The sequence below is a fragment of the Amblyraja radiata genome, unplaced genomic scaffold (genome assembly GCF_010909765.2).
Source record: "Amblyraja radiata isolate CabotCenter1 unplaced genomic scaffold, sAmbRad1.1.pri scaffold_743_ctg1, whole genome shotgun sequence".
Lineage (NCBI taxonomy): Eukaryota > Metazoa > Chordata > Chondrichthyes > Rajiformes > Rajidae > Amblyraja > Amblyraja radiata.
The window spans coordinates 35,449-60,325 of NW_022630755.1; the positions used below are offsets into that span (position 1 = coordinate 35,449).

At 46.9% G+C, this 24,877-nt stretch overlaps 1 protein-coding gene across 1 annotated transcript in view; it reads left to right on the forward strand.

Annotated features, from left to right (window-relative positions):
• LOC116970321 (sodium channel protein type 8 subunit alpha-like) overlaps window positions 1-24,114 on the forward strand; it is a 26,133-nt gene extending 2,019 nt beyond the window's left edge. Inside the window, exons 2-3 of the mRNA XM_033016990.1 lie at window positions 3,355-3,689; window positions 23,767-24,114. Coding sequence (XP_032872881.1) covers window positions 3,414-3,689; window positions 23,767-23,775 — 285 coding nt within the window. The 5' untranslated portion in view covers window positions 3,355-3,413 and the 3' untranslated portion in view covers window positions 23,776-24,114. The remainder of the gene's footprint in view (window positions 1-3,354; window positions 3,690-23,766) is intronic.
• Window positions 24,115-24,877: the final 763 nt, after the last annotated feature.

Consider the following 24,877-nt stretch of genomic DNA (forward strand, 5'->3'; position numbering starts at 1 on the left):
TGTATTCATCTGAATCAAAAAGATGCTTGGCTCATCAATTGACGTGCTGTGGCAGTTTGTGTAGGAAAGAACTGCAGATGCTGGTTTAAATCGAAGGTAGACGCAAAATGCTGGAGTAACTCAGCGGGACAGGCAGCATCTCTGGAGAGAAGGAAGGAATAGTGACGTTTCGGGTCGAGACCCTTCTTCAGACAGTGGCAGTTTGCTGGATTGAAACGTGGAATGTGCATTATTGTGTGTTTGAAACTGCAGTAACAGTGGGATATTTATGAATGAACTGAAGTATGGTGGAATTGTGGGTTGTTTGAACATAACTGGCTGGATTGAGATCTTTAATATCTGAGTTTAAGGTGTCATAATGAAACGGGAAAAGAGAATTGCAAAGTATCTAAATGCAATCTCGAGGTTAGAAATTAATTTTTAAAAAAATGTCAAGTAAAAAATTCTAAATCTTAAACCAACAATACTCCAGCTTTAGAAAATGTAGTGTTGTCCCTTATTGTCTGGTGTCTGGGCATAGACTTGAATTTCGGGTAGTGTAACCCACTCAAGATTACTTCTTCATTTTGAAGTGAGACTACAGAATGTAAATTATGATACGAGATGGTTAGTTTTCAAATAAAAATCAGATACTCATAAAGAGCTTGAATATTTATGAGAGGAGCTGGAGAGAAGACGGCCTTTTTAGCCTGCAGATTTGTGTCAAATAGTCAATACAGTACGGAAACAGGCCCTTCGGCCCAACTTGCCCACACCGGCCAACATGTCCCAGCTACACTAGTCCCACCTGCCTGCGTTTGGTCCATATCCCTCCAAACCTGTCCTATCCATGTACCTGTCTAACTGGTCGGGACAGTCCCAGCCTCAACTACCTCCTCTGGCAGCTCGTTCCCCACACCCTCAGTTACCCCTCAGATTCCTATTAAATCTTTTCTCCTTCACCTTGAACCCATGTCCTCTGGTCCTCAATTCATCGACTCTGTGCATCTACCCGATCTATTCCTCTCATGATTTTATACACCTCTATAAGATCACCCCTCATCCTCCTGCGCTCCAAGGAATAGAGTCCCAGCCTGCTCAACCTCCCCCTGTAGCTCAGGCCCCTCGAGTCCCGGCAACATCCTCGTAAATCTTCTCTGAACCCTTTCCAGCTTGACAACACCTTTCCTATAACATGGTGCCCAGAACTGAACACAATACTAAATGTGGCCTCACCAACGTCTTATACAACTGCAACATGACCTCCCGATGCCCAACTGATGTTTCTTCAAACAATGAATAAATGGTTTTTATTTTTCTGTGCCTGTTGCTACACTATCGATGAGTATAATTGGGACATTTTGCATACCTGCTTATTATTTTGCTCTCATATTGGGACATTTATTCGAGTAGTTTGTTATGCAGTCATTTCTACTATATTTAAAACGTCAATTTTCAAAGCATGTACAATATTGTAATTTCCTAGCCATTTGTGCTGCATTTTATACATGATAACTTTATATGGGAGGGCTTCAGGCATATTAGTAGTCACTCATAGAGGTCCTTTGCCCCGAATAGTCCATGCCAACCAAGAAGCCCCATCTACGCTCGTCCCATCTGCCCCATATCCCTCCAAATCTTTACTATTCATATACCTGTCCTGATGTTTTTAAATGTTTTGATAGTACCTGCTGCATCTACCACCTCTGGCAGGCCATTCCATACATGGAGCACCCTCTGGAAAAAGTAGCTCCTTGCTTTCCTTTTCAATCTTTCCCCTCTCGCCTTAACCCCATGGCCTCTGGTTCTTGATTCCCCTACTATTAAGAATAAGGAGTAAGCCATTTAGAACGGAGACGAGGAAACACTTTTCAACACAGAGAGTTGTGAGTCTGTGGAATTCTCTGCCTCAGAGGGCGGTGGAGGCAGGTTCTCTGTATACTATCAAGAGAGAGTAATAATGCCCCTGTCCCACTTGGGAAACCTGAACGGAAACATCTGGAGACTTTGTGCCCCACCCCAGGTTTCCGTGCGGTTCCCGGAGGTTTTTGTCAGTCTCCCTACCTGCTTCCACTACCTGCAACATCCGGCAACCACCTGCAACCTCCGGGAACCGCACGGAAACCTTGGGTGGGGCGCAAAGTCTCCAGAGGTTTCCGTTCAGGTTTCCTAAGTGGGACAGGGGCATTAGATAGGGCTCTTAAAGATAGCGGAGTCCAGGGATATGGGGAGAAGGCAGGAACGGGGTACTGATTGGGGATGAACAGCCATGATCACATTGAATGGCGGTGCTGGCTCGAAGGGCCGAATGGCCTACTCCTGCATCTATTGTCTATTCTGTGTAAAAGACTCTATTTATTGCCCTCATGATTTTGTACACCTCTATAAGATCACCCCGTGGCCTCCTGCACTCCAAAGAATAAAGTCCTAGCCTGGCCAGACCTCTCCCTCGAGTTCAGGCCCGTAGGTTTTGTCACCGCCCTCGTAAACTATCTGAGCACTCTCTCGATCTCAATGACATCCTTCCTGTAGCAGACTGACCAATACCTGCAGTGCCCCAAACGAGGTCTCACCAGCGTGTTGAATCAAGGAACTGCAGATGCAGGCTTACAAAACAAAAAGGCACAAAAAGTGCTGGAGTAACTCATGGATAGGTGACGTTTCACAGAGTGCTGGAGTAACTCAGTGGGTCAGGCAGCATCTGTGGAGAACATGGATAGGTGACGTTTCACAGAGTGCTGGAGTAACTCAGCGGGTCAGGCAGCATCTGTGGAGAACATGGATAGGTGACGTTTCACAGAGTGCTGGAGTAACTCAGCAGGTCAAGCAGCATCTGTGGAGAACATGGATAGGTGACGTTTCACAGAGTGCTGGAGTAACTCAGCGGGTCAGGCAGCATCTCTGGAGAACATGGATTGGTGACGTTTCGGGTCGGGACCCTTCTTTAGGGGTGATCTAATCGAGGTGCTTAAAGGAGGGCCCTGACCTGAAATGACACCTATCCATGTTCTCCAGAGATGCTGCCTGACCCGCTGAGTTACTCCAGCACTTTGTGAAACGTCACCTATCCATGTTCTCCACAGATGCTGCCTGACCCGCTGAGTTACTCCAGCACTCTGTGAAACGTCACCTATCCATGTTCTCCACAGATGCTGCCTGACCCGCTGAGTTACTCCAGCACTCTGTGTCTTTTTTCCCTCGCCCACATGTTGTTGAATCTCTCATGCTTCTGTGGGCCTTTTATTAAGGGCGAGATGCTTTTTCATTTTTGCGTTGAAACGCCTTTTATTGCTGACGTTTGTCAATATTTGGTCACTTGATTTTGCAGGGCAATGTATTTATTTTTAAAAGCATGTTCATTGTCTTTTTACCCAGACCGAACTGTCCGAACTCTGGTGGCTCCATAGGTGAAGATATAGTTGCAGGATGAAAATATGGCAGCGCATATGCTTGCACCGCCAGGTCCTGATAGCCTCCATCTTTTCACCCGCGAGTCTCTGGCTAACATTGAGCAACGGATCGCTGAAGAGAAGAATAAAAAACCTGCCAAGCAAGACAGCAGTCACCGCGATGACGATGATGAAAACAAGCTTAAGCCAAACAGCGACCTTGAAGCTGGCAGAAGTTTGCCGTTTATTTACGGTGAATGCCCTTCCAAATGCATTGCTGAACCATTGGAGGACTTGGACCCTTTTTATATAAATCAGAAAGTGAGTGCCTTGGACAACCGGTTATTATGTGTTTTCTATTCGCAGGGAAAAAGCTGTAAAATGAGGTTGAAGGAGCAGACCAGTGGTTGCAAGACGAATTGCCTTAATAATAATAATAATAATAATAATAATAATAATAATAATAATAATAATAATAATAATAATAATAATAATAATAATATTATATTATAATAATAATACGTTGGAGATCCCAGGGGTAATTATATAAATAATAATAATAATAATAATAATAATAATAATAATAATAATAATAATAATAATATTAGATTATAATAATAATAATACGTTGGAGATCCCAGGGGTAATTATATATATATAATAATAATAATAATAATAATAATAATAATAATAATAATAATAATAATAATAATAATATTATAATAATAATAATATGTTGGAGATCCCAGGGGTAATTATATATATAATAATAATAATTAATAATAATAATAATAAATATTAATATTAATATTAATAAGAAAGCCTTTAAATTCTAAATGAGATTGTTGATTACTTATTTAAAAAATCCCTCCTTATTGGGATCTCAGCCTGGAATCACAGACTAGCTTTCACTTGAACGAGCCGCAGTGCCAGTGGGCAATATTTGCATTGCATAGATGTGTTTTATTTTAAGTTGTTAATTGTCCTGCCCATTCCTAAATTCAAATCATTCTAGCAACCATTTTGTTTTTGTTTCCCCCCCCCCCCTGTTCTTCCAACTGTGTTTTTATTAGGTGGTCTATTTTTCCAGGCAGTCACGTAGTTCCTCCGACAAGTGGTCATTTTAAAATGGCTTAGTCATTGAAATATAGGAAATGGGTGCAGGAGGAGGCCATTCGGCCCTTCGATCATGGCTGATCATCCAGAATCAGTACCACGTTCCTGCTTTCTCCCCATATCCCTTGATTCCGTTAGCCCTAAGAGCTAAATCTAACTCGCTCTTGAAAACATCCAGTGAATTGGCCTCCACTGCCTTCTGTGGCAGAGGATTCCACGGATTCACAACTCTCTGGGTGAAGTATCAGAGGTGAAAAACTCTCTATTGCCCCAAGACCAAAACATCGATCCAACAATGAGAACCATGTTCCTTTCTGGTAACGAATGCAAGGTTTTCTTTGGCTATTTCACACCATATATTTTCCAAGTGCATGTTTTTTTATTTTGTGCACTGGTGGCAGGAATAAAATATGTTATCCCCAAAGTTACAGTTTATCCTAGAAATAGTGCTAAATATGCATGCAGGATGGGAATTAATTTGTTCTGTATACGTTGGAGATCCCAGGGGTATATATCCATAAAATCCTTTTTTAATAATGCATTTGAATGAACCTTGACACTAAATGGCATTGTGTGTGGGAACTATTGCAGGTTATTCTCTCTTGTGCCCCAACGTTGCCTTTTCTGACAATCTGCGTGGAAATATACAGGGTGAGCACTGGCTTGATACCAATGGAACTGGCAATTCTCCACTCAGTGCAGATACCCCACGGTATAACTTGTCGTGACTGGACAACTGCAATGCCCGTCTTGTGGAACCGACGGGACTTTGAAAAACCTAAGTTGATAGGCTGTGAATTCTTTTCTGAATGGTTATCTCTTTATATAACTTCACGAGCTGCCGGTGACCTGGTACCTTGTTGGTTTTTTTCCTCTTGTGATATTTTCTACCAATAAGTATCATTTAGTATTTCATAAGTGGTGGCTCAATTTATCATGAATTGGCAACGGAACTTCTTCAGGCTGTTCGTTCATTGTCTCGTGCGTGGAATCGAGAAAAGTCCAAGTGTTGTGTTGTGGGGGTCCAGTGTTATTCTGTGTGAAGCAAGAGCCGTGTCTTTGTGAGGTTGCTATTTGCTTTGTTCCTTGAGGAGAGTGCAATTGGTTTTGGCCAAGCGGGAGCAAATAGCAAACCAACTCTGTAAGGAGTAAAATCAATCTGTGTGGGGAAGGAACTGCAGATGCGGGTTTAAATCGAAGGTCGACACAAAATGCTGGCGTGACTCAGCGGGACAGGCAGCATCTCTGGAGTGATGGAATGGGTGATGTTTCGGGTTGAGACTGAAGAAGGGTCACCCCATTCCTCCTCTCCAGAGAAGCTGCCTGTCCCGCTGAGTCACACCAGCATTTTGTGTCGACCTTCGAGACAAATTAATAATTGGGGTCAATGAAGGCTTGACTCCGAAATTATGTGGAACAGGAGTTAAGATTGACTTTAGTTTAGTTTAGAGGCACAGCGGGGAAACAGGCCCTTTGGCCCACCGGGTCCGTACTGGCCAACGATCCCCGCACACTAACACTATCCTACACACACTAGGGACAATTTACACTTACACCAAGCCAATTAACCTACAAACCTGTACGTCTTAGGAGTGTGGGAGGAAACCGAAGATCTCGGAGAAAACCCACGCAGGTCACGGGGAGAACGTACAAACTCCGTACAGGCAGCACCCGTAGTCGGGATGGAACCCGGGCCTCTGGCGCTGCATTCGCTGTAAGGCAGCAACTCTACCGCTGCGCCACCACGACTTGAACAAAGACTTGTTTGCCAAGCTCCACAGACGCACACAGGCGCACGCACACACGCACACACGCACACGCACACACGCACACGCACAATCAGTAGGAAGGTTCTGCAAAATGCTGATGATGAATGATGATGAATAAGTTTATTGGCCAAGTATTCACATACAAGGTATTTGCCTTGGTGCTCCGCCCACAAGGGACAACATGACATACAGTGACAGTTACGAATGACTCAGAAAACACTAAACATTAATAATAAAACATTATTGATTAAACATGTGAATTAAATAAAATAGCAGAGCGAAAGGAGGCTACAGATTTTTGGTTATTGAGTAGAGCAACTACTCGTGGATAAAAAACAGTTTTTATGTCTGGCTGTGGCAGCTTTGACAGTCCGGAGTCGCCTTCCAGAGGGAAGTGATTCAAAGAGTTTGTGGCCAGGGTGAGAGGGGTCAGAGATGATCTTGCCCGCTCGCTTCCTGGCCCTTGCAGTGTACAGTTCATCAATGGCGGGAAGGTTGCAGCCAATAATCTTCTCTGCTGATCGGACGATTCGCTGCAGCCTCCAGGTGTCGTGCTTGGTGGCTGAGCCAAACCAGACCATGCTGGAGAAGGTGAGGACAGACTCTACGATGGCCGTGTAGAATTGGACCATCGTTGCTTGTGGCAGATTGTGTTTCCTCAGCTGCCGTAGGAAGTACATCCTCTGTTGTGCCTTTTTGACTGTGGAGTCGATGGTGGTCCCCCACTTAAGGTCCCTGGAGATGATGGTTCCCAGGAACTTAAAAGACTCCACAGATGTGACTGTGGTGTTGTTGATGGTGACTGGGGTGAGGGGAGGGGGAGCTCCCTTAAAGTCTACAATCTACTCTTGGACTTGGGTTCAAATTCACTGACGGAGGTCAAATCTTTGAGCTGCAAGGGCGCAGATGGGAATGGATTTGTGCATCGGCTACCTAGTTCTGTGCAGCCAAGGCCCCACAGCATAAAATAGTACCCAACTTGGGAATCCTCCCAATTCATTCCCAGCGACCAAAGGGATGGTATGCAGGGCCATGCTATCAAATGAACCCTGATGCACAAAATGGATGAATAGAGAGGATTTTTTTAATACTACTCGCTAGTTGGGTAGTTGGGGAAAGGTGACAATTCTTGAGGTGATGTATCTTTTTGTAATTTGAATGCCGGCAGTTTTAATAATGTTTGTGCGTCTAACTTTTTAAATTGTGGGTTAATGTCGGGATTGGGTGACAATGTTGCCCATTTCAACCAAATATAGACAATAGACGCCGGAGTAGGCCATTCGGCCTTTCGAGCCAGCACCGCCATTCAATGTGATCATGGCTGATCATCCCCAATCGGTACCCCGTTCCTGCCTTCTCCCCATACCCCCTGACTCCGCTATCTTTAAGAGCCCTATCTAGCTCTCTCTTGAAAGCATCCAGAGAACCGGCCTCCACCGCCCTCTGAGGCAGAGAATTCCACAGACTCACCACTCTCTGTGAGAAAAAGTGTTTCCTCGTCTCCGTTCTAAATGGCTTACTCATTATTCTTAAACTGTGTGTGGCCCCTGGTTCTGGACTCCCCCAACGTCGGGAACACGTTTCCTGCCTCTAGCGTGTCCAAGCCCTTAACTATCTTATATGTTTCAATGAGATGCCCTCTCATCCTTCTAAACTCCAGAGTGTACAAGCCCAGCCGCTCCATTCTCTCAGCATATGACAGTCCCGCCATCCCGGGAATTAACCTTGTAAACCTACGCTGCACTCCCTCGATAAGGATAAGGAACAGATTTTGCTCCCATCCAATTTAATGGATCGTTGATCTGTAGTGACGGATCCTTGCAAATCTTGCTTGGATTTGGGTCGCGTTATCTAGTGACCTGTGTGGACAATCCCACCCGCACTCGGTCAGTTTGTTCTCTGCGGTGAATGCAGGGACAAGATCTCTTCCCCAGAGTGGGGGAATCAAGGACTAGAGGACATAGGCTTAAGGTGAAGTGGAAAAGATTTGATAGGAATCCGAGGGGTAACCTTTTCACACAGAGGGTGGTGGGTGTATGGAACAAGCTGCCAGAGGAGGTAGTTGAGGCTGGGACTATCCCAACGTTTAAGAAACAGTTAGACAGGTACATGGATAGGACAGGTTTGGAGGGATATGGACCAAGCACAGGCAGGTGGGACTAGTGTAGCTGGGACATGTTGGCCGGTGTGGGCTAGTTGGGCTGAAGGGCCTGTTTCCCCGCTGTATCACTCTGTGACTCTAGGACTATCTATGGGCCAGGCTGTCTCCAAGGCCGACAACGGTAGATGTAAACCAGGTGCAACATGGAGCTGGACCTGGCGTTTGGACACTTAGTAAATTGGAGGGAGACTGGGAGACAAGAGTTGGGCCAATTTCTAAGCTTGCCGGCCCTTTGCTGAAATGGACTGCGAGGAGATGCCGTCTGTTATTCCAGATTGTCCGCTATAACAGAGTGAGGGGTTAAAGTCTCAGTCTACCCCATGACAGAAGGGGGAGGAGTTGTCCAGTTTGATAGCCACAGGGAAGAAGGATCTCCTGTGGCGTTCTGTGCTGCATCTTGGTGGAACAAGTGTACGGGTGTCGGGGGTTACGGGGAGAACATTCTCCACAGATGCTGCCCGACCCACTGAGTTACTCCAGCACTTCGTCCTTTTTTATAAACTCGAAAGTAATGTCATTGTACAACTGTTGACTTCCCTGCTTCAAAGTGATCTGGTGATATGGCCAATGCTTCATCAGCTGTTTGCAGAAATAAATACCTCTAAGTGTCTCTTAATTCAATGGTGATTCTTTCTCGCAGATCCTGTGTATTGTTGCTTCTTGGTTCCTGTTGGTTTCAAGTGCTATGTTAATAGAGGCAACGTTTTTTGAGAAGGAGGGAGCTTGGTCAAGTGGGTTGAAACGAGGCGCTCATAATTGGAGAGCAATCAGCTTCCGAAATTTGACGATACGATATGACAGAACTTTATTTATCCCAGGAGGGAAATTTGAAAGAAAAGCAAATATTCCGCTGGTGTTGACAGTGGATTCATCAAGTCTAATGAAGGGTAGAAATCATGGGGTCAGCTGTTGGATATGGTGGGACCTTCGGTTTATAAGTCTCTCTTTTTCTCGTTTTCCTTTTTTCTCGTTTTCCTCTTTTTTTCCTTTTTATTTTTTTCTCTTTATTTATTCATTCTCTTTTTTTCTCGTTTATCTCTTTTTTTCTTTTTTCTTTTTCTTTTCTCGTTTTTCTCTTTTTTCTGTTTTTTCCTCGTTTTTCTTTTTTTCTCTTTTTTCTCCTTTCTCATTTTCTCGCTTTTTCTCGTCAGGACTTGGCAAATTATGCGTTGGCCCTGGAGAGGGCCCAGAGGAGGTTTACAAGAATGATCCCAGGAATGAGTGGGTTAACCTATGATGAGCGTTTGACGGCACTGGGCCTGTACTCGCTGGAGTTTAGAAGGATGAGGGGACACCTCATTGAAACGTCACCGAATAGTGAAAGGCCTGGATAGAATGGATGTGGAGAGGATAATAATAATAATAAATTTTATTTATGGGCGCCTTTCAAGAGTCTCAAGGACACCTTACAAAAATTGAGCATGTAGAGGAAAAACATGTAAGGGGAATGAAATAAATAGTAGAGACATGACTAGTACACAAAGTAAAGACAGAATTCAATACAAAACACAGTATGAGGCAATTAATGCACAGATGAAAAGGGACGGGGACGTGGGGCTAAGGATAGGCAGAGGTGAAGAGATGGGTCTTGAGGCGGGACTGGAAGATGGTGAGGGACACGGAATTGCGGATCAGTTGGGGGAGGGAGCTCCAGAGCCTGGGAGCTGCCCTGGAGAAGGCTCTGTCCCCAAAACTGCGGAGGTTGGACTTGTGGATGGAGAGGAGACCGGCTGATGTGGATCTGAGGGACCGTGAGGGTTGGTAGGGGGAGAGGAGGTCAGTGAGATATGGGGGGGGGGGGCCAGATGGTGGAGGGCTTTGTAGGTGAGGACCAGGATTTTGTAGGTGATCCGGTGGGAGATGGGAAGCCAGTGAAGTTGTTTGAGGACTGGAGTGATGTGATGTCAGGATTTGGTGTGGGTGAGGAGTCGGGCGGCTGCGTTCTGGACCAGTTGAGGATGTTTCCACTAGCGGGAGAGTCTAGGACCAGAGGGCACAACCTCAGAATTGAAGGACGTTCTTTTAGGAAGGAGATGAGGAGAAATGTCTTTAGTCAGAGGGTGGTGAATCTGTGGGATTCTTTGCCACAGACGGATAATTTTTAAGGCAGAGATGGACAAATGCTCAAACTTGCTCCTTGGCTCTGACGTTGAGCGAGAGGTGATTGTTTTGACTCCACTTCACCAGGTGTTGCATCTCTCTCCTGTCTGCTGACTCACCGCCAGCCACCATGATGTTGCCGGCAAATTTGTCGACGGCATTGCAGCTGTATGGAGCCAAATGGCTCTGGGTATAGAGTGAGTGGAGTCCTCTTTGTTTCCTGTCTGCCAACCAATTTTCTATCCAAGGTACACAAAAATGCTGGAGAAACTCAGCGGGTGCAGCAGCATCTATGGAGTGAAGGAAATAGGCAACGTTTCGGGCCGAAACCCTTCTTCAGACTTTTCAGAATTTTCTATCCATGTCAGTACCCTACCTCCAATAGCATGTGTTCTAATTTTGCCCACTAATCTCCTATGTGGGACCTTATCAAATGCTTTCTGAAAATCCAGGTACACTACATCCACTGGCTCTCCCTTGTCCATTTTCCTCGTTACATCTTCAAACAATTCCAGAAGATTAGTCAAGCATGATTTCCCCTTTGTAAATCCATGCTGACTCGGACCGATCCTGTTACTGCTATCCAAATGTGCGGCTATTTCATCTTTTATAATTGACTCCGGCAGCTTCCCCACCACCGACGTCGGGCTAACTGGTCTATAATTCCCCGTTTTCCCTCTCCCGCCTTTCTTAAAAAGTGGGATAACATTAGCTACCCTCCAATCCACAGAAACTGATCCTGAATCTGTGGAACATTGGAAAATGATCACCAAAGTGTCCATGATTTCGAGAGCCACCTCCTTGAGTAACCTGGGATGCAGACCATCAGGCCCTGGGGATTTATCAGCCTTCAGTCCCATCAGTCTACCCAATACTATTTCTCGCCTAATGCAAATTTATTTCAGTTCCTCCGTCACCTTAGATCCTCTGTCCTCTAGTAGATCTGGGAGATTGTTAGTGTCTTCCTTAGTGAAGACAGATCCGAAGTACATAGATACATAGAAACATAGAAAATAGGTGCAGGAGTAGGCCATTCGGCCCTTCGAGCCTGCACCGCCATTCAATATGATCATGGCTGATCATCCAACTCAGTATCCCGTACCTGCCTTCTCTCCATACCCCCTGATCCCTTTAGCCACAAGGGCCACATCTAACTCCCTCTTAAATATAGCCAATGAACTGGCCTCAACTACCCTCTGTGGCAGAGAGTTCCAGAGATTCACCACTCTCTGTGTGAAAAAGTTTCTTCTCATCTCGGTCCTAAAGGATTTCCCCCTTATCCTTAAGCTGTGACCCCTTGTCCTGGACTTCCCCAACATCGGGAACAATCTTCCTGCACCTAGCCTGTCCAACCCCATAAGAATTTTGTACGTTTCTATAAGATCCCCTCTCAATCTCCTAAATTCTAGCGAGTACAAGCCGAGTCTATCCAGTCTTTCTTCATATGAAAGCCCTGACATCCCAGGACCTGTTCAACTCTTCTGCCATTTTCTTGTTCCCCATAATAATTTCACCCGTGTCTGCTTTCAAGGGACCCACATTTGTCTTTACTAATCTTCTTCCCTTAACATACCTAAAGAAGCTTTTACTCTCCTTCTTTATATTCTTGGCCAGCTTCCCCTCGTACTTCATCTTTTCACCCCGTATTGCCCTTATTGTTTCCTTCTGTTGCCCTTTGAAAGTTTCCCAATCCCGCTACTTCCGGCTACTCTTTGCTGTGTTATACACCTTTTCTTTTAGTTTTATTCCATCCCTAACTTCCCTTGTCAGCCACAGTCGCCTCTTACTCCCCTTAGAATCTTTCTTCCACTTTGGAATGAAATGATCCTGCGTCTTCCGGATTATGCCCAGAAATTCCTGCCATTGCTGTTCCACCGTCATTCCTGCTAGGATCCTTTTCCAGTCTACATTGGCCAGCTCCCCTCTCATGCCTTCATTGTCGCCTTTGTTCAACTGCATCACTGACACTTCTGATTTAACCTTCCCCTTCTCAAATTGCAGATTAAAACTAATCATATTATGGTCACTACCTCCTAATGGTTCCTTTACCTTGAGTTCCCTTATTAAATCTGGTTCATTGGACAACACTAAATCCAGAATTGCCTTTTCTCTGGTCGGCTCCATTACAAGCTGCTCTAAGAATCCATCTCGGAGGCTCTCTACAAACTCCCATTCTTGGGGGTCCAGAACCAACCTGATTTTCCCAGTCGACCTGCATATTGAAATCCCCCATAACCGCAGTGGCATTACCTTTGTTACATGCCAGTTTTAACTCCTGCTGCAACTTGCACCCGATATCCAGGCTACTGTTTGTGGGCCTGTAGATAACTCCCATTGGTGTCTTCTTAATGGGAGTTATCTACAGCCCCCCAAACAGTAACCTGAATATAGGGTTCAAGAAGGAACTGCAGATGCTGGACAATCGAAGGTAGACAAAAATGCTGGAGAAACTCAGCGGGTGCAGCAGCATCTATGGAGCGAAGGAAATAGGCAACGTGTGCGGGGATCACTGGTCGGTGCGGACTCGATGGGCCGAAGGGCCTGTTTCTGCGCTGTATCTCTAAACTAAACAAAGGGCCGCAACATAAGCCCAGTGCAGATCATATTTCTATCTTGTCGGCCAGCTAACCATGTATTCAGCCAGCCACTTTATTAATATTACAAGGCTTAACTGTTGTAGCAAATTAGATCTAGTTGCGTAAATGAAAATCTTCGCATTGACAATGGCACACTGATAGCCCATAATGTTCTTTCTAATGTTCTCCAAGGTCTAGACAGAGTGGGCGTGGAGACGATGCTTCCACTTGTGGGAGTGTCGAGGACCAAAGGACGTACCTTTAGAATGGAGAGGAGGAGGAATTTCTTTGGCCTCAGGGTGGTGAATCTGTGGAATTCATTGCAACAGACGGCTGTGGAGGCCAAGTCAGTGGGTTGACCAGCTCTTGATTAGCAAGGGTGTGAAATGTTACAAGGGGGAGGGAGGCAAGGCAGGAGAATGGCGTTAGGAGGGAGAGATAGATCAGCCATGATTGAATGGCGGAGCAGCCTTGATGGGCCGAATGGCCTAATTCTGCTCCAATACCGTGTGAACTTTATGAACAAGCAGAATGGGCGGAACGGTGGCGCAGCAGTAGAGTTGCTGCCTTGCAGCGCCGGGGAACCGGGTTCGATCCCGACTATGGGTGCTGTCTGTACGGAGTTTGCACGTTCTCCACGTGACCTGCGTGGGTTTTCTCCGAGATCTTCGGTTTCCTCCCACACTCCAAAGATGTGCAGGTTTGTAGGTTAATTGGCTTGGGTTTGTATACTCGGTATAAGCGTAAATTGTCCCGTAATGTGTGTTGGATAGTGTTAGTGTGCGGGAGGGATCGCTGGTCGGTGCGGACTCGGTGGGCCGAAGGGCCTGTTTCTGTGCTGTATCTCTAAACCAAACTAAACTCAAAACCTAGTTGTGCTCTAGAAAGGATCAGTCTGAAGAAGGGTCTCGACCCGAAACGTCACCCATTCCTTCTCTCCAGTGATGGTGAGTCCCGCTGAGTTACTCCAGCATTTTGTGTCCATCTCTCGAAAGGAGACTTGGTCTAAAGTTGATTATGGAGCAATAGCGTTTGTGAAAAGCAAGTTGACCTTTGGTAGATGAATAGGTTTTACGTGTGATGTAGAGGAAGGGAATGTTGTGTGACCTTAACACCCTGTGAGCTGACGTTTGCGCCCTTAATGTAGAGAGGGTTGTGGTTAGGGTTGTGCGCGTGTGGGCAGATGAGCCTAGAGTTCGGAGATCCAGGATGGGAACTGACCAGCGATCACCCATTCACACACTAGTTCCATGTTATCCCACTTTCTCATCTTCTCGCTACACACCAGGGGGCAATTTGCAGAGAGGCCGATTAACCTACAAACCCGTACGACTTTGGGACGTGGGAGCGAACCCACGCAGTCACGGGGAGAACGTGCAAACTCCGCACAGACAGCACCCTAGGCCAGGATTGAACCCGGGTCTCTGGCGCTGTGAGGCAGCAGCTCCACCCGCTGTGCCGCCCCTTTACCGAATATTTCCTGGAGGGGGTGAGTTGTCGAAGGGTTTTACGCAAGTTGTTCCTCACCAATACACTGAGAGGTGGTTTTAGATGACTGTCAAATGGATTTCCATGCCCTCTGGAAACAACACACAGGATCACAGAGTGTGTGGGAAGGAACTGCAGACGCTGGTTTAAACCGCAGGTAGACACAAAGTGCTGGAGTAACTCAGCGGGTCAGGCAGCATCTCTGGAGAGGAGGAATGGGTGACGATTCGGGTCGAGACCCTTCTTCAGACTCGACCCGAAACGCCACCCATTCCTTCTCTCCAGAGGCGCTGCCTGTCCCGCTGAGTTACTCCAGCTTCCTGTGTCTATCACAGGGACACGGAAGTGGTTTGAGAGACAGGAGGAGTGGAAGTGCCTCTGGAGCAGCTCTCAAACCACTTCTGTCTGAAGAAGGGTTTCAACCCGAATCGTCACCCACAATTTTAATGACTTTAGAAAATTATAGAGAAAGATATTCAACTGATTTGGGAAGAGCTGGACAAGGCGCATTCGGGTTGAGTAGACACAAGGAATTGCAGCCGCTGATTTGCAAAAGAAAAGACACAGAGTGCTGGAGTAACTCAGCGGGTCAGGCAGCATCTGTGGAGAACATGGATAGGTGACGTTTCACAGAGTGTTGGAGTAACTCAGCGGGTCAGGCAGCATCTGTGGAGAACATGGATAGGTGACGTTTCACAGAGTGCTGGAGTAACTCAGCAGGTCAGGCAGCATCTGTGGAGAACATGGATAGGTGACGTTTCACAGAGTGCTGGAGTAACTCAGCGGGTCAGGCAGCATCTGTGGAGAACATGGATAGGTGACGTTTCACAAAGTGCTGGAGTAACTCAGCGGGTCAGGCAGCATCTCAGGAGAACAGGTGACGTTTCGGGGACGGGACCCTTCTTCAGACTGATTCTCCTGCATTTCTGATTGTTGGAAATGTTTCTCTTAAAAGACCAGTCTGAAGAAGGGTCTCGACCCGCAACGTCACCCGTTCCTTCTCTCCAGAGATGCTGCCTGTCTGTCCCGCTGAGTTACACCAGATTTTTGTGTCGATCTTTGGTGAGAGTGAAGGCGGGCCATTATAAGCCCTTACCCCAATATCTGTTTCGCGACTTGCATCACTTAGACAGTGATGGGACATCTTAAAATTTCGGTTGGTCAAAGAGCAATCCTGTTCAGGGTATGTTTCACAAGACTGATTTTTGAAGCGTTTTTTTTTGTAGAGTTTTGTTTGAAGGGGGGGCATGGTGGCTCAGCGGTAGAGTTGCTGCCTCACAGCGCCAGGGACCCAGGTTCCATCCCGATTACGGGTGCTGTCTGTACGGAGTTTGCACGTTCTCCCCGTGACCTGCGTGGGTTTTCTCCGGGTGCTGCGGTTTCCTCCCGCACTCCAAAGACGTGCAGGTTGAAGATTGTAAATTGTCCCTGGTGTGTGTAGGACGGTGTTAGCGTGCGGCGATGCTGGTCGGCGCGGACTCGGTGGGCCGAAGGGCCTGTTTCCACGCTGTATCTCTAAACTAAACTAAAGTTCACTGCATTTGTGATCGGGACTGTGTGTGTGTGTCGATGTTTTAGGAAATTCCTCGTTAGAGACTTATCTCAATCTGAAGCTTGGGGGATTGAAGGCAAATCTTTGGCATGAGCAGGTAGCTGGCTGAGGGATGGGAGCAGCAAGGGTCGACCAGAGGGCTAAGATGGACACCATTGTAGGCAGTGTGGGTAGCAAAGGACAGTGCAAAATTGAGCAATGGATTTCAATGCAATCCGATGGAAGGTCATTCCTGCTTGGGGCTGAGAGACGTGGAAGCAAGTAGTTTCACCGTGATGGGAACAAAGGAATGCTGGTGATCCAGAGACATTTCAGCTCTTGTGCACGTCATCAAAATGTCATGAAAATGTTGCACAGAAAGTGGTCGAGATTGGGACTTAACACAACATTGTAAAGGACTCTTGGCCATGTACTTGGGTCAATAGACAATAGGTGCAGGAGTAGGCCATTCGGCCCTTCGAGCCAGCACCGCCATTCAATATGATCATGGCTGATCATCCAACTCAGTATCCCGTACCTGCCTTCTCTCCATACCCTCTGATCCCCTTAGCCACAAGGGCCACATCTAACTCCCTCTTAAATATAGCCAATGAACTGGCCTCGACTACCCTCTGTGGCAGGGAGTTCCAGAGATTCACCACTCTCTGTGTGAAAAAAGTTCTTCTCATCTCGGTTTTAAAGGATTTCCCCCTTATCAACATGATCATGGCTGATCATCCCCAATCAGTACCCCGTTCCTGCCTTCTCCCCGTATCCCCTGACTCCGCTATCTTTAAGAGCCCTATCTAGCTCTCTCTTGAAAGCATCCAGAGAACCGGCCTCCACCGCCCTCTGAGGCAGAGAATTCCACAGTTTAGAGGGATATGGGCCAAATGGAGGCAGGTTGGATTGGTGAAGATGGGGCATCTTGGTAGGCATGGACAAGTTGGGCCGAAGGGCCTGTTTCCGTGCTGTACGAGTCTAAATATACTAAATTGGTTGTGGTTTTTGGAGTAGGGACTGATATGCAAAAGGGATGGCAGTTATGTTTCGGCTGTAACTGCCACCTGGTTCATCTACTGGATCAATACTAAGCATTAGATGGACGCGAAAAGCTGCGGAAACTCAGCGGGACAGGCAGCATCTCTGGAGGAATTGGTGACGTTTCAGGTCGAGACCCTTCTTCAGACTGTAAGCATTTCTGTGCACTACAAGGCAGCACGGTGGCGCAGCGGTAGAGTTGCTGTCACCGCGCCGGAGACCCGGGTTCAATCCTAACTACGGGTGCTGTCTGTGCGGAGTTTGCACGTTCTCCCCGTGACCTGCGTGGGTGCTGCGGTTTCCTCCCACGCTCCAAACATGCACAAACCGCTCAGTCCGCAATAACCTACCTGAACTCCCGGTGGCTCAGCACTTCAACTCCCCCTCCCATTCCCAATCCGACCTCTCTGTCCTGGGTCTCCTCCATTGCCAGAGTGAGCAACAGCGGAAATTGGAGGAACAGCACCTCATATTCCGCCTGGGTTGCTTGCGTCCGGATGGCATTAACATTGAATTCTCCCAATTTTGCTAGCCCTTGCTGTCTCCTCCCCTTCCTTAACCCTCTAGCTGTCTCCTCCCACCCTCCCATCCGCCCGCCCTCGGGCTCCTCCTCCTCCCCCCCATTTACTTCCTTCTTCCCCCCCCCCCACCCCCCATCAGTCTGAAGAAGGGTTTCGGCCCGAAACGTCGCCTATTTCCTTCGCTCCATAGATGCTGCTGCACCCGCTGAGTTTCTCCAGCAATTTTGTGTACCTTCGAGCTTCCAGCATCTGCAGTTCCTTCTTGATCACAAGTTTGTAGGTTAATTGGTTTTGCTAAAATGGTAAATTGTTGTGTGTGTGTGTGTGTGAGTGTGTGAGTGTGTGAGTGTGAGAGTGTGTGAGTGTGTGAGTGTGAGAGTGTGAGAGTGTGAGAGTGTGAGAGTGTGTGAGTGTGTGAGTGTGTGAGTGTGTGAGTGTGAGTGTGTGAGAGTGAGAGTGTGAGAGTGTGAGAGTGAGAGTGTGAGAGTGTGAGTGAATGAGAGTGTGAGAGTGTGTGAGTGTGTGAGTGTGTGAGTGAGGATGGCTAGTTGGTCAGCTTGGACTCGATGTACCTGTAAACTAAACTAAGCTAAGCTAAGTCCCACCTTAGGCACTGATATACTGGCCTGAGAAGATGAATGATAAGTTTGCCAGAATGATTTTTGTACTCAAAGTTGAATTCCAAATGGAGATTACGCAACGTTGGATTGTGTTCACTGTTTGTGACGGTTGTACCATTATGATAAATATAAATATAAATGGACCATCTTGGTAAATTGAACGGAGAGAAACTATTTGCACCCAGTTAACAAGACCTAGATCAAAACAGAACCTAAAGAGCCTTTCACCAGTGCAGTTAGGAACAAGTTCTAACGATAGGTCGGCATGGTGGCACAGCGTCAGAGTCCTGGGTTCAATCCTGACCACGGGTGCTGTCTGTACGGAGTTTGTTCCTTTTCCCTCCCCCGTGTCCTGCGTGGGTTTTCTCCGGGTTCTCTGGTTACCTCCCACACTTTAAGGATAAGGGGGAAATCTTTTAGGACCGAGATGAGGAAAACTTTTTTCACACAGAGAGTGGTGAATCTGTGGAATTCTCTCCCGCAGAAGGTAGTTGAGGCCACACAGTTCATTGGCTATATTTAAATTAAAAATTAAATTTCTTTATTTATATAGCACATTTTTAGTCAACTTGCATTGACCCCAAAGTGCTTCACATAGTTACATCCACACACACAGGCAAAGGTGGGTGAAGTGTCTTACCCAAGGACACAACGACAGTATGCACTCCAAGTGGGATTCGAACCAGCTACCTTCCGGTTGCCAGCCGAACACTTAGCCCATTGTGCCATCTGTCGTCCCGTTAAGAGGGAGTTAGATGTGGCCCTTGTGGCTAAAGGGATCAGGGGGTATGGAGAGAAGGCAGGTACTGGATACTGAGTTGGATGATCAGCCATGATCATATTGAATGGCGAATGGTGCAGGCTCGAAGGGCCGAATGGCCTCTACTCCTGCACCTATTGTCTATGTTTCTATGTTTCTATAAAGACGTACAGGTTTGTAGGTTAAATGGCCTGGTATAAAAATGTAAAATTGTCCCCAGTGTGTGTAGGATAGTGTTAGTGTGCGGGGTTCACAAGGGCCTGTTTCCACGCTGTATCTAAACTAAACTAGGTGGTAGTGACTTGGAACTCTCTTCTGCTGATTTTCGATGATGTTCACACGTTCTAGGAGCCATTCGGCCCATCAAGAGTTTGTAGGTTAATTGGCTTGGTATAAATGTAAATTGTCCCTCGTGTGTGTGTGTGTAGGAGTGTGTAGTGTGTGTAGGATAGTGTTCGTGTGCGGGGATCGCTGGTTGGTGCAACCACAGTGGGTCGATTGGCCTGTTTCCGCGCTGTATCTCTGGACTAAAGTAAACTAAAAGTCTACTCCGCCATTCAATCATGCCTGATCTATCTCTCCCTCCTAACCCCATTCTCCTGCCTTCTCCCCATAGCCCCTGACACCCGTACTGATCAAGAATCTATCAATCTCCACCTTAAAAATATCCATTGACTTGGCCTCCACAGCCGTCTGTGGCAAAGAATCCCACAGATTCACCACCATTGGCTAAAGAAATTCCTCCTCATCTCCTTCCTAAAGGGACGTAATTTTATGCTGAGGCTGTGACCTCTGGTCCTAGACTCTCCCACTAGTGAAAACACCCTCTCCACATCCACTCTATCCAGGCCTTTCACTATTCCTATTCCAAAACCTGTCCTATTTATCTAGAATTTCAAAGGACGAGGGGGGCCCCCTCATTGAAACCTACCGAATGGTGTGGAATTCTGTGGTGGCCAAGTCGATGGATATTTTCAAGGCGGAGATTGTCAGATTCTTGATTAGTACGGGTGTCGGGGATTATGGGGGGGAAGGCAGGAGAATGGGGTTGAGAGGGGGTAGATAGATCAGCCATGATTGAATGGCGGAGTAGACTCGATGGGCCGAATGGTCTAATTCTGCTCCTCGAACTTGTGACATTTCACGGAGCTTTTGTTTGGCCCTTGTAAGACTCTTTCAATTGTATCCTACAACTGTGGTACATTCTGAAAAATACCGAGATGCCTTTGAGGTACCATGCTGTGCATCAACTATGCCCTATTCCCATATCATCCCCCCCCCCCCCCACTCAAAAAAAAAATCTGATCACACACTGGGATAATCGCTTTTGTGACGTCGAGCTAAAGTGACTTGAAGCTGAACGCTACAAGAGGTTTATGTTCATTTGTGACACGTGTTCCGAGGTACAGTGAAAAGCTTTGTTTTCCTATAGAAACATATAAAATTCATCAGGGATTTGGACAGGCTAGATGCAGGAAAAATGTTGGGGGAGTCCAGAAACGGGGACCACCGTTTAAGAATAAGGGGTAGGCCATTTAGGACTGAGATGAGGAAAAACGTTTTCACCCAGGGAGTTGTGAATCTGTGGAATTCTCTGCCACAGAAGGCAGTGGAGGCCGATTCACACTATCCTACCCCTTCCAAAGTCCACAATCAGTTCCTTGGTCTTACTGATGTTGAGAGCCAGGTTGTTGTGCTGGCACCATTTGGTCAGTCGGTCAAACTCACTTCTATACTCTGACTCGTCCCCATCAGTGATTTGTCCCACAACAGTGGTGTCGTCGGCGAACTTGATGATGGAGTTCACACTATGTCCGGCTACACGGTCATGAGTATAGAGTGAGTACAGCAGGGGGCTGAGCACGCAGCCTTGAGGTGCTCCCGTGCTGATTGTTATCGAGGATGACACATTTCCACCAATTCAATCAGTACGAACTCGAGTATAGGTGGTTACAGCAAAGGGGAAGATACAAAATGCAGAATATAGTTGTAAAGATGTTCTAAATTTAAGTATGATTTTATTTGGTTTGCAGTTTGACAATTGGTGGGTGTATGGAACAAGTTGCCAGAGGAGGTAGTTGAGGCTGGGACTATCCCAACGTTTAAGAAACAGTTAGACGGGTAATAATAATAATAATGGATGGGATTTATATAGCGCCTTTCTAATACTCAAGGCGCTTTACATCGCATTATTCATTCACTCCTCAGTCACACTCGGTGGTGGTAAGCTACTTCTGTAGCCACAGCTGCCCTGGGGCAGACTGACGGAAGCGTGGCTGCCAATCTGCGCCTACGGCCCCTCCGACCACCACCAATCACTCACACACATTCACACACAGGGTACATGGAGAGGACAGGTTTGGAGGGATATGGAGCAAACACGGGCAGGTGGGACTAGTGTAGCAGGGACATGTTGGCCGGTGTGGGCCGGTTGGGCCGAAGGGCCTGTTTCCACGATGTATCACTCCACGACCCTGATTTTAAATGAGGATTACGATTCGGAAGGCCCAAGGAAGGTTGATTTTTAAATAAATAAGCATTTCACCTTTAAAGGATCCTGTTGCAATATTTTGCAATACTATATTCAGAGAACAAAGTGGCCAGGTGATTCAGCAGTAGATTTGCTGCCTTACAGTGCCAGATTCAATCCTGACCAAGGGTGCTGTTTGTATCTTTTCCCAGAGACCTGCGTGGGTTTTCTTCGTAGGTTTGTTGGTTCATTAGCTTGTGTAAAATTGTAAATTGTCCCTAGTGTGTGCGGGATAGTGTTAGCGTGCAGGGATTCGGTGGGCCTGTTTCCGCGCTGTATCTCTAAACTAAACTTCTCAGATGCCTCACAGGGACAAGAAACCTTGACCCAAGGTCAGCATTTTGGTTGCTAATGCTTGTTCTTGCCTCTTGTAAAGTATGTTGGAGGTTTACTGCATGTTGTATACTTGGCAGGTGTATTGAAAGCTGCAATGGCACGTTCTTCATAGGCGGCATGGTGGCGCAGCGGTAGAGTTGCTGCCTTACAGCGCTTGCAGCGCCGGAGACCCGGGTTCCATCCCGGACTCCGGGTGCTGTCTGTACGGAGTTTGCACGTTCTCCCCGTGACCCGCGTGGGTTTTCTCCGGGTGCTCCGGTTTCCTCCCACACTCCAAAGACGTACAGGTTTGTAGGTTAATTGGCTTGGTGTAAATGTAAATAGTCCCTAGTGTGTGTAGGATAGCGTTAGTGTGCGGGGATCGCTGGTCGGTGCGGACTCAGTGGGCCGAAGGACCTGTTTCTGCGCTGTATCTCTGAACTAAACGAGAGTAGCGCAAAGGGTTAACCGCCAAGTTTTCAATAATAGCCGAGCACAACCCTTTGTGGGAAGAATTGAATTGAATTGAATTTTATTTTTGTAAAGAACTCGTGCAAAGTACATCTAACCTATTTGTTGTGTCCAATGAATGGGTGTGTGGGAATAGAAAATGTCAAGTGTCGACTAGTGTAGCTGGGACATGTTGGACAGCATGGGCAAGTTGGGCCGAAGGGCCTGTGTCCACGCTGTATCACTCTGTGACTAGTGTAGCTGGGACATGTTGGACAGCATGGGCAAGTTGGGCCGAAGGGCCTGTGTCCACGCTGTATCACTCTGTGACTAGTGTAGCTGGGACATGTTGGACAGCATGGGCAAGTTGGGCCGAAGGGCCTGTGTCCACCCTCTATCACTCTGTGACTAGTGTAGCTGGGACATGTTGGACAGCATGGGCAAGTTGGGCCGAAGGGCCTGTGTCCACACTGTATCACTCTGTGACTAGTGTAGCTGGGACATGTTGGACAGCATGGGCAAGTTGGGCCGAAGGGCCTGTTTCCACCCTGTATCACTCTGTGACTAGTGTAGCTGGGACATGTTGGACAGCATGGGCAAGTTGGGCCGAAGGGCCTGTGTCCACACTGTATCACTCTGTGACTAGTGTAGCTGGGACACGTTGGACAGCATGGGCAAGTTGGGCCGAAGGGCCTGTTTCCACGCTGTATCACTCTATGACTCTAAGTGTTCTGATTCAGTCGGATATGACTGGGGCCTTTTATTTAGTTCTGGGTCACAACAAGCCTTGATGCTGAATGTTCAGCCAATTGATTCTGTAGCCAGGGGTCATTGTGAACAACATCTTCTTGTCTTCGTGTTTGGCAAATGATGTTTGAGCATCGTTTAGTTTCATTTACTATATTCCTGTCACTTGTGCTGCAGTGAAAAGCTTTTTATGTTGTGTGCTGTCCAGTCCGTGAAAATATTATACAGTCAAGCTGTCCACAGTGTACAGATACAGGATAAAGGGAATAACGTTTAGTGCAAGGTGAAGTCTGATTCAAGATAGTCCGAGGGTCTCCAATGAGGTGGATGGGAGGTCAGGACCGCTCTCTAGCAGATGAGAGGACGGTTCAGTTGCCTGATAACAGCCGGGAAGAAACTGTCCCTGAATCTGGCAATGAATTGAAGACTTGATGCTATCCTTGGCTATTTGTGTTCTTTGGGTATGCTAGATTATTCTCCTCCTCACTTGGAGTCAAATCTGTTTGTGTTTTTGCCTGAATGGCATGCGGATGTAGACTGACCTAATCCTGTCTTTAACTGGCACACCCTTTCAGCAGAAGTCGTTCGGTGGCAATAAGAATGAGAATTGCTGCCTGTTTTAACCCCTTCTCTCCCACCCCCCTCGAATTTTGTTTTCTCGCTCCTGTTTCAGGTGATCTAAGGGATCTCATGGTGGAGTCGGTGGAAAAGGGAGCGAGTCTATTGTGTTGTGTGCTATCCAGTCAGCAAAAAGATCAGACATGGTTGCAGTCAAGCCACCCACAGTGTACGGATGAAGGATCAAGATAAAGTCTGATTCAAGATAGGCCGATGGTCTCCAGCGCCCTGCGGAGAAGGCTTGTCCTGGTTAATTGGCCACCACTAAGTACAATGTGAAAACACAAAGCTGTTGGCTTTGGAGGTTCAGGACAACATTGATTTTTTCCCCCTTGTAGCTTGAACTTTGTTTAAAAGAAAAGTAGATGTAAAAGGAAATGGTGATGGCTGAAGTTGGTGTTTCAAAAAAAAAAAAATCAGGCAGTCCGAATGCTATTTAAATCTTTGGGAGTTGCCATTTCTGCAGCTCTGTAACGGAGAAGGAGGTGGTTTATGAAGGAAATTGTAATAAAAATGACACGTGTTCAAATTGCCACTGTACAAGTTGAATCCGACCTATTAAATGGTGACAACACGCTCATTAAACAATGATGGCCATTTATTTGCCTTATTTATTTTAATGTACACTCACTTCAAACCTTCTGGCCAGCTCTTCCAAAAAATGCGCAGATGTCTGCTGGAGACGGCTGTAGGACTTGACCCATCTCCGATACATGGCCCAGCACAAGAGCTTGTAGGCTGCGTACACCCGGGCCTAGTCCAGCCCCGCCATCCAGCCACGCACTTTACAGTGATAGGGGGGTCAAGGTGTTACTGAGGCCAATGTCAGCTCTGCCAACCTCCTCAGACACTGGGGAAACAAGCCTGGATTGTTACAGTTCGAAGATTGCAATTGGCAACAGATCCAACGCCATCCATTTTGATTTTCCCAGCCCACCAGGCCCACATTTGGTCTAGTAAGGCACAGAATGCTAAACAAAGAACCCGACTACTTGTGATTCGGGTCAGTGTTAAAGAGAAAGGGGTTTATAGGCTGTTATAGAAGGTCATAAGGTGATAGGAGCAGAATTAGGCCATTCGGCCCATCAAGTCTACTCCACCATTCAATCATGGCTGATCTATCTCTCTCTCTCCCAACCCCATTCTCCTGCCTTCTCCCCATAACA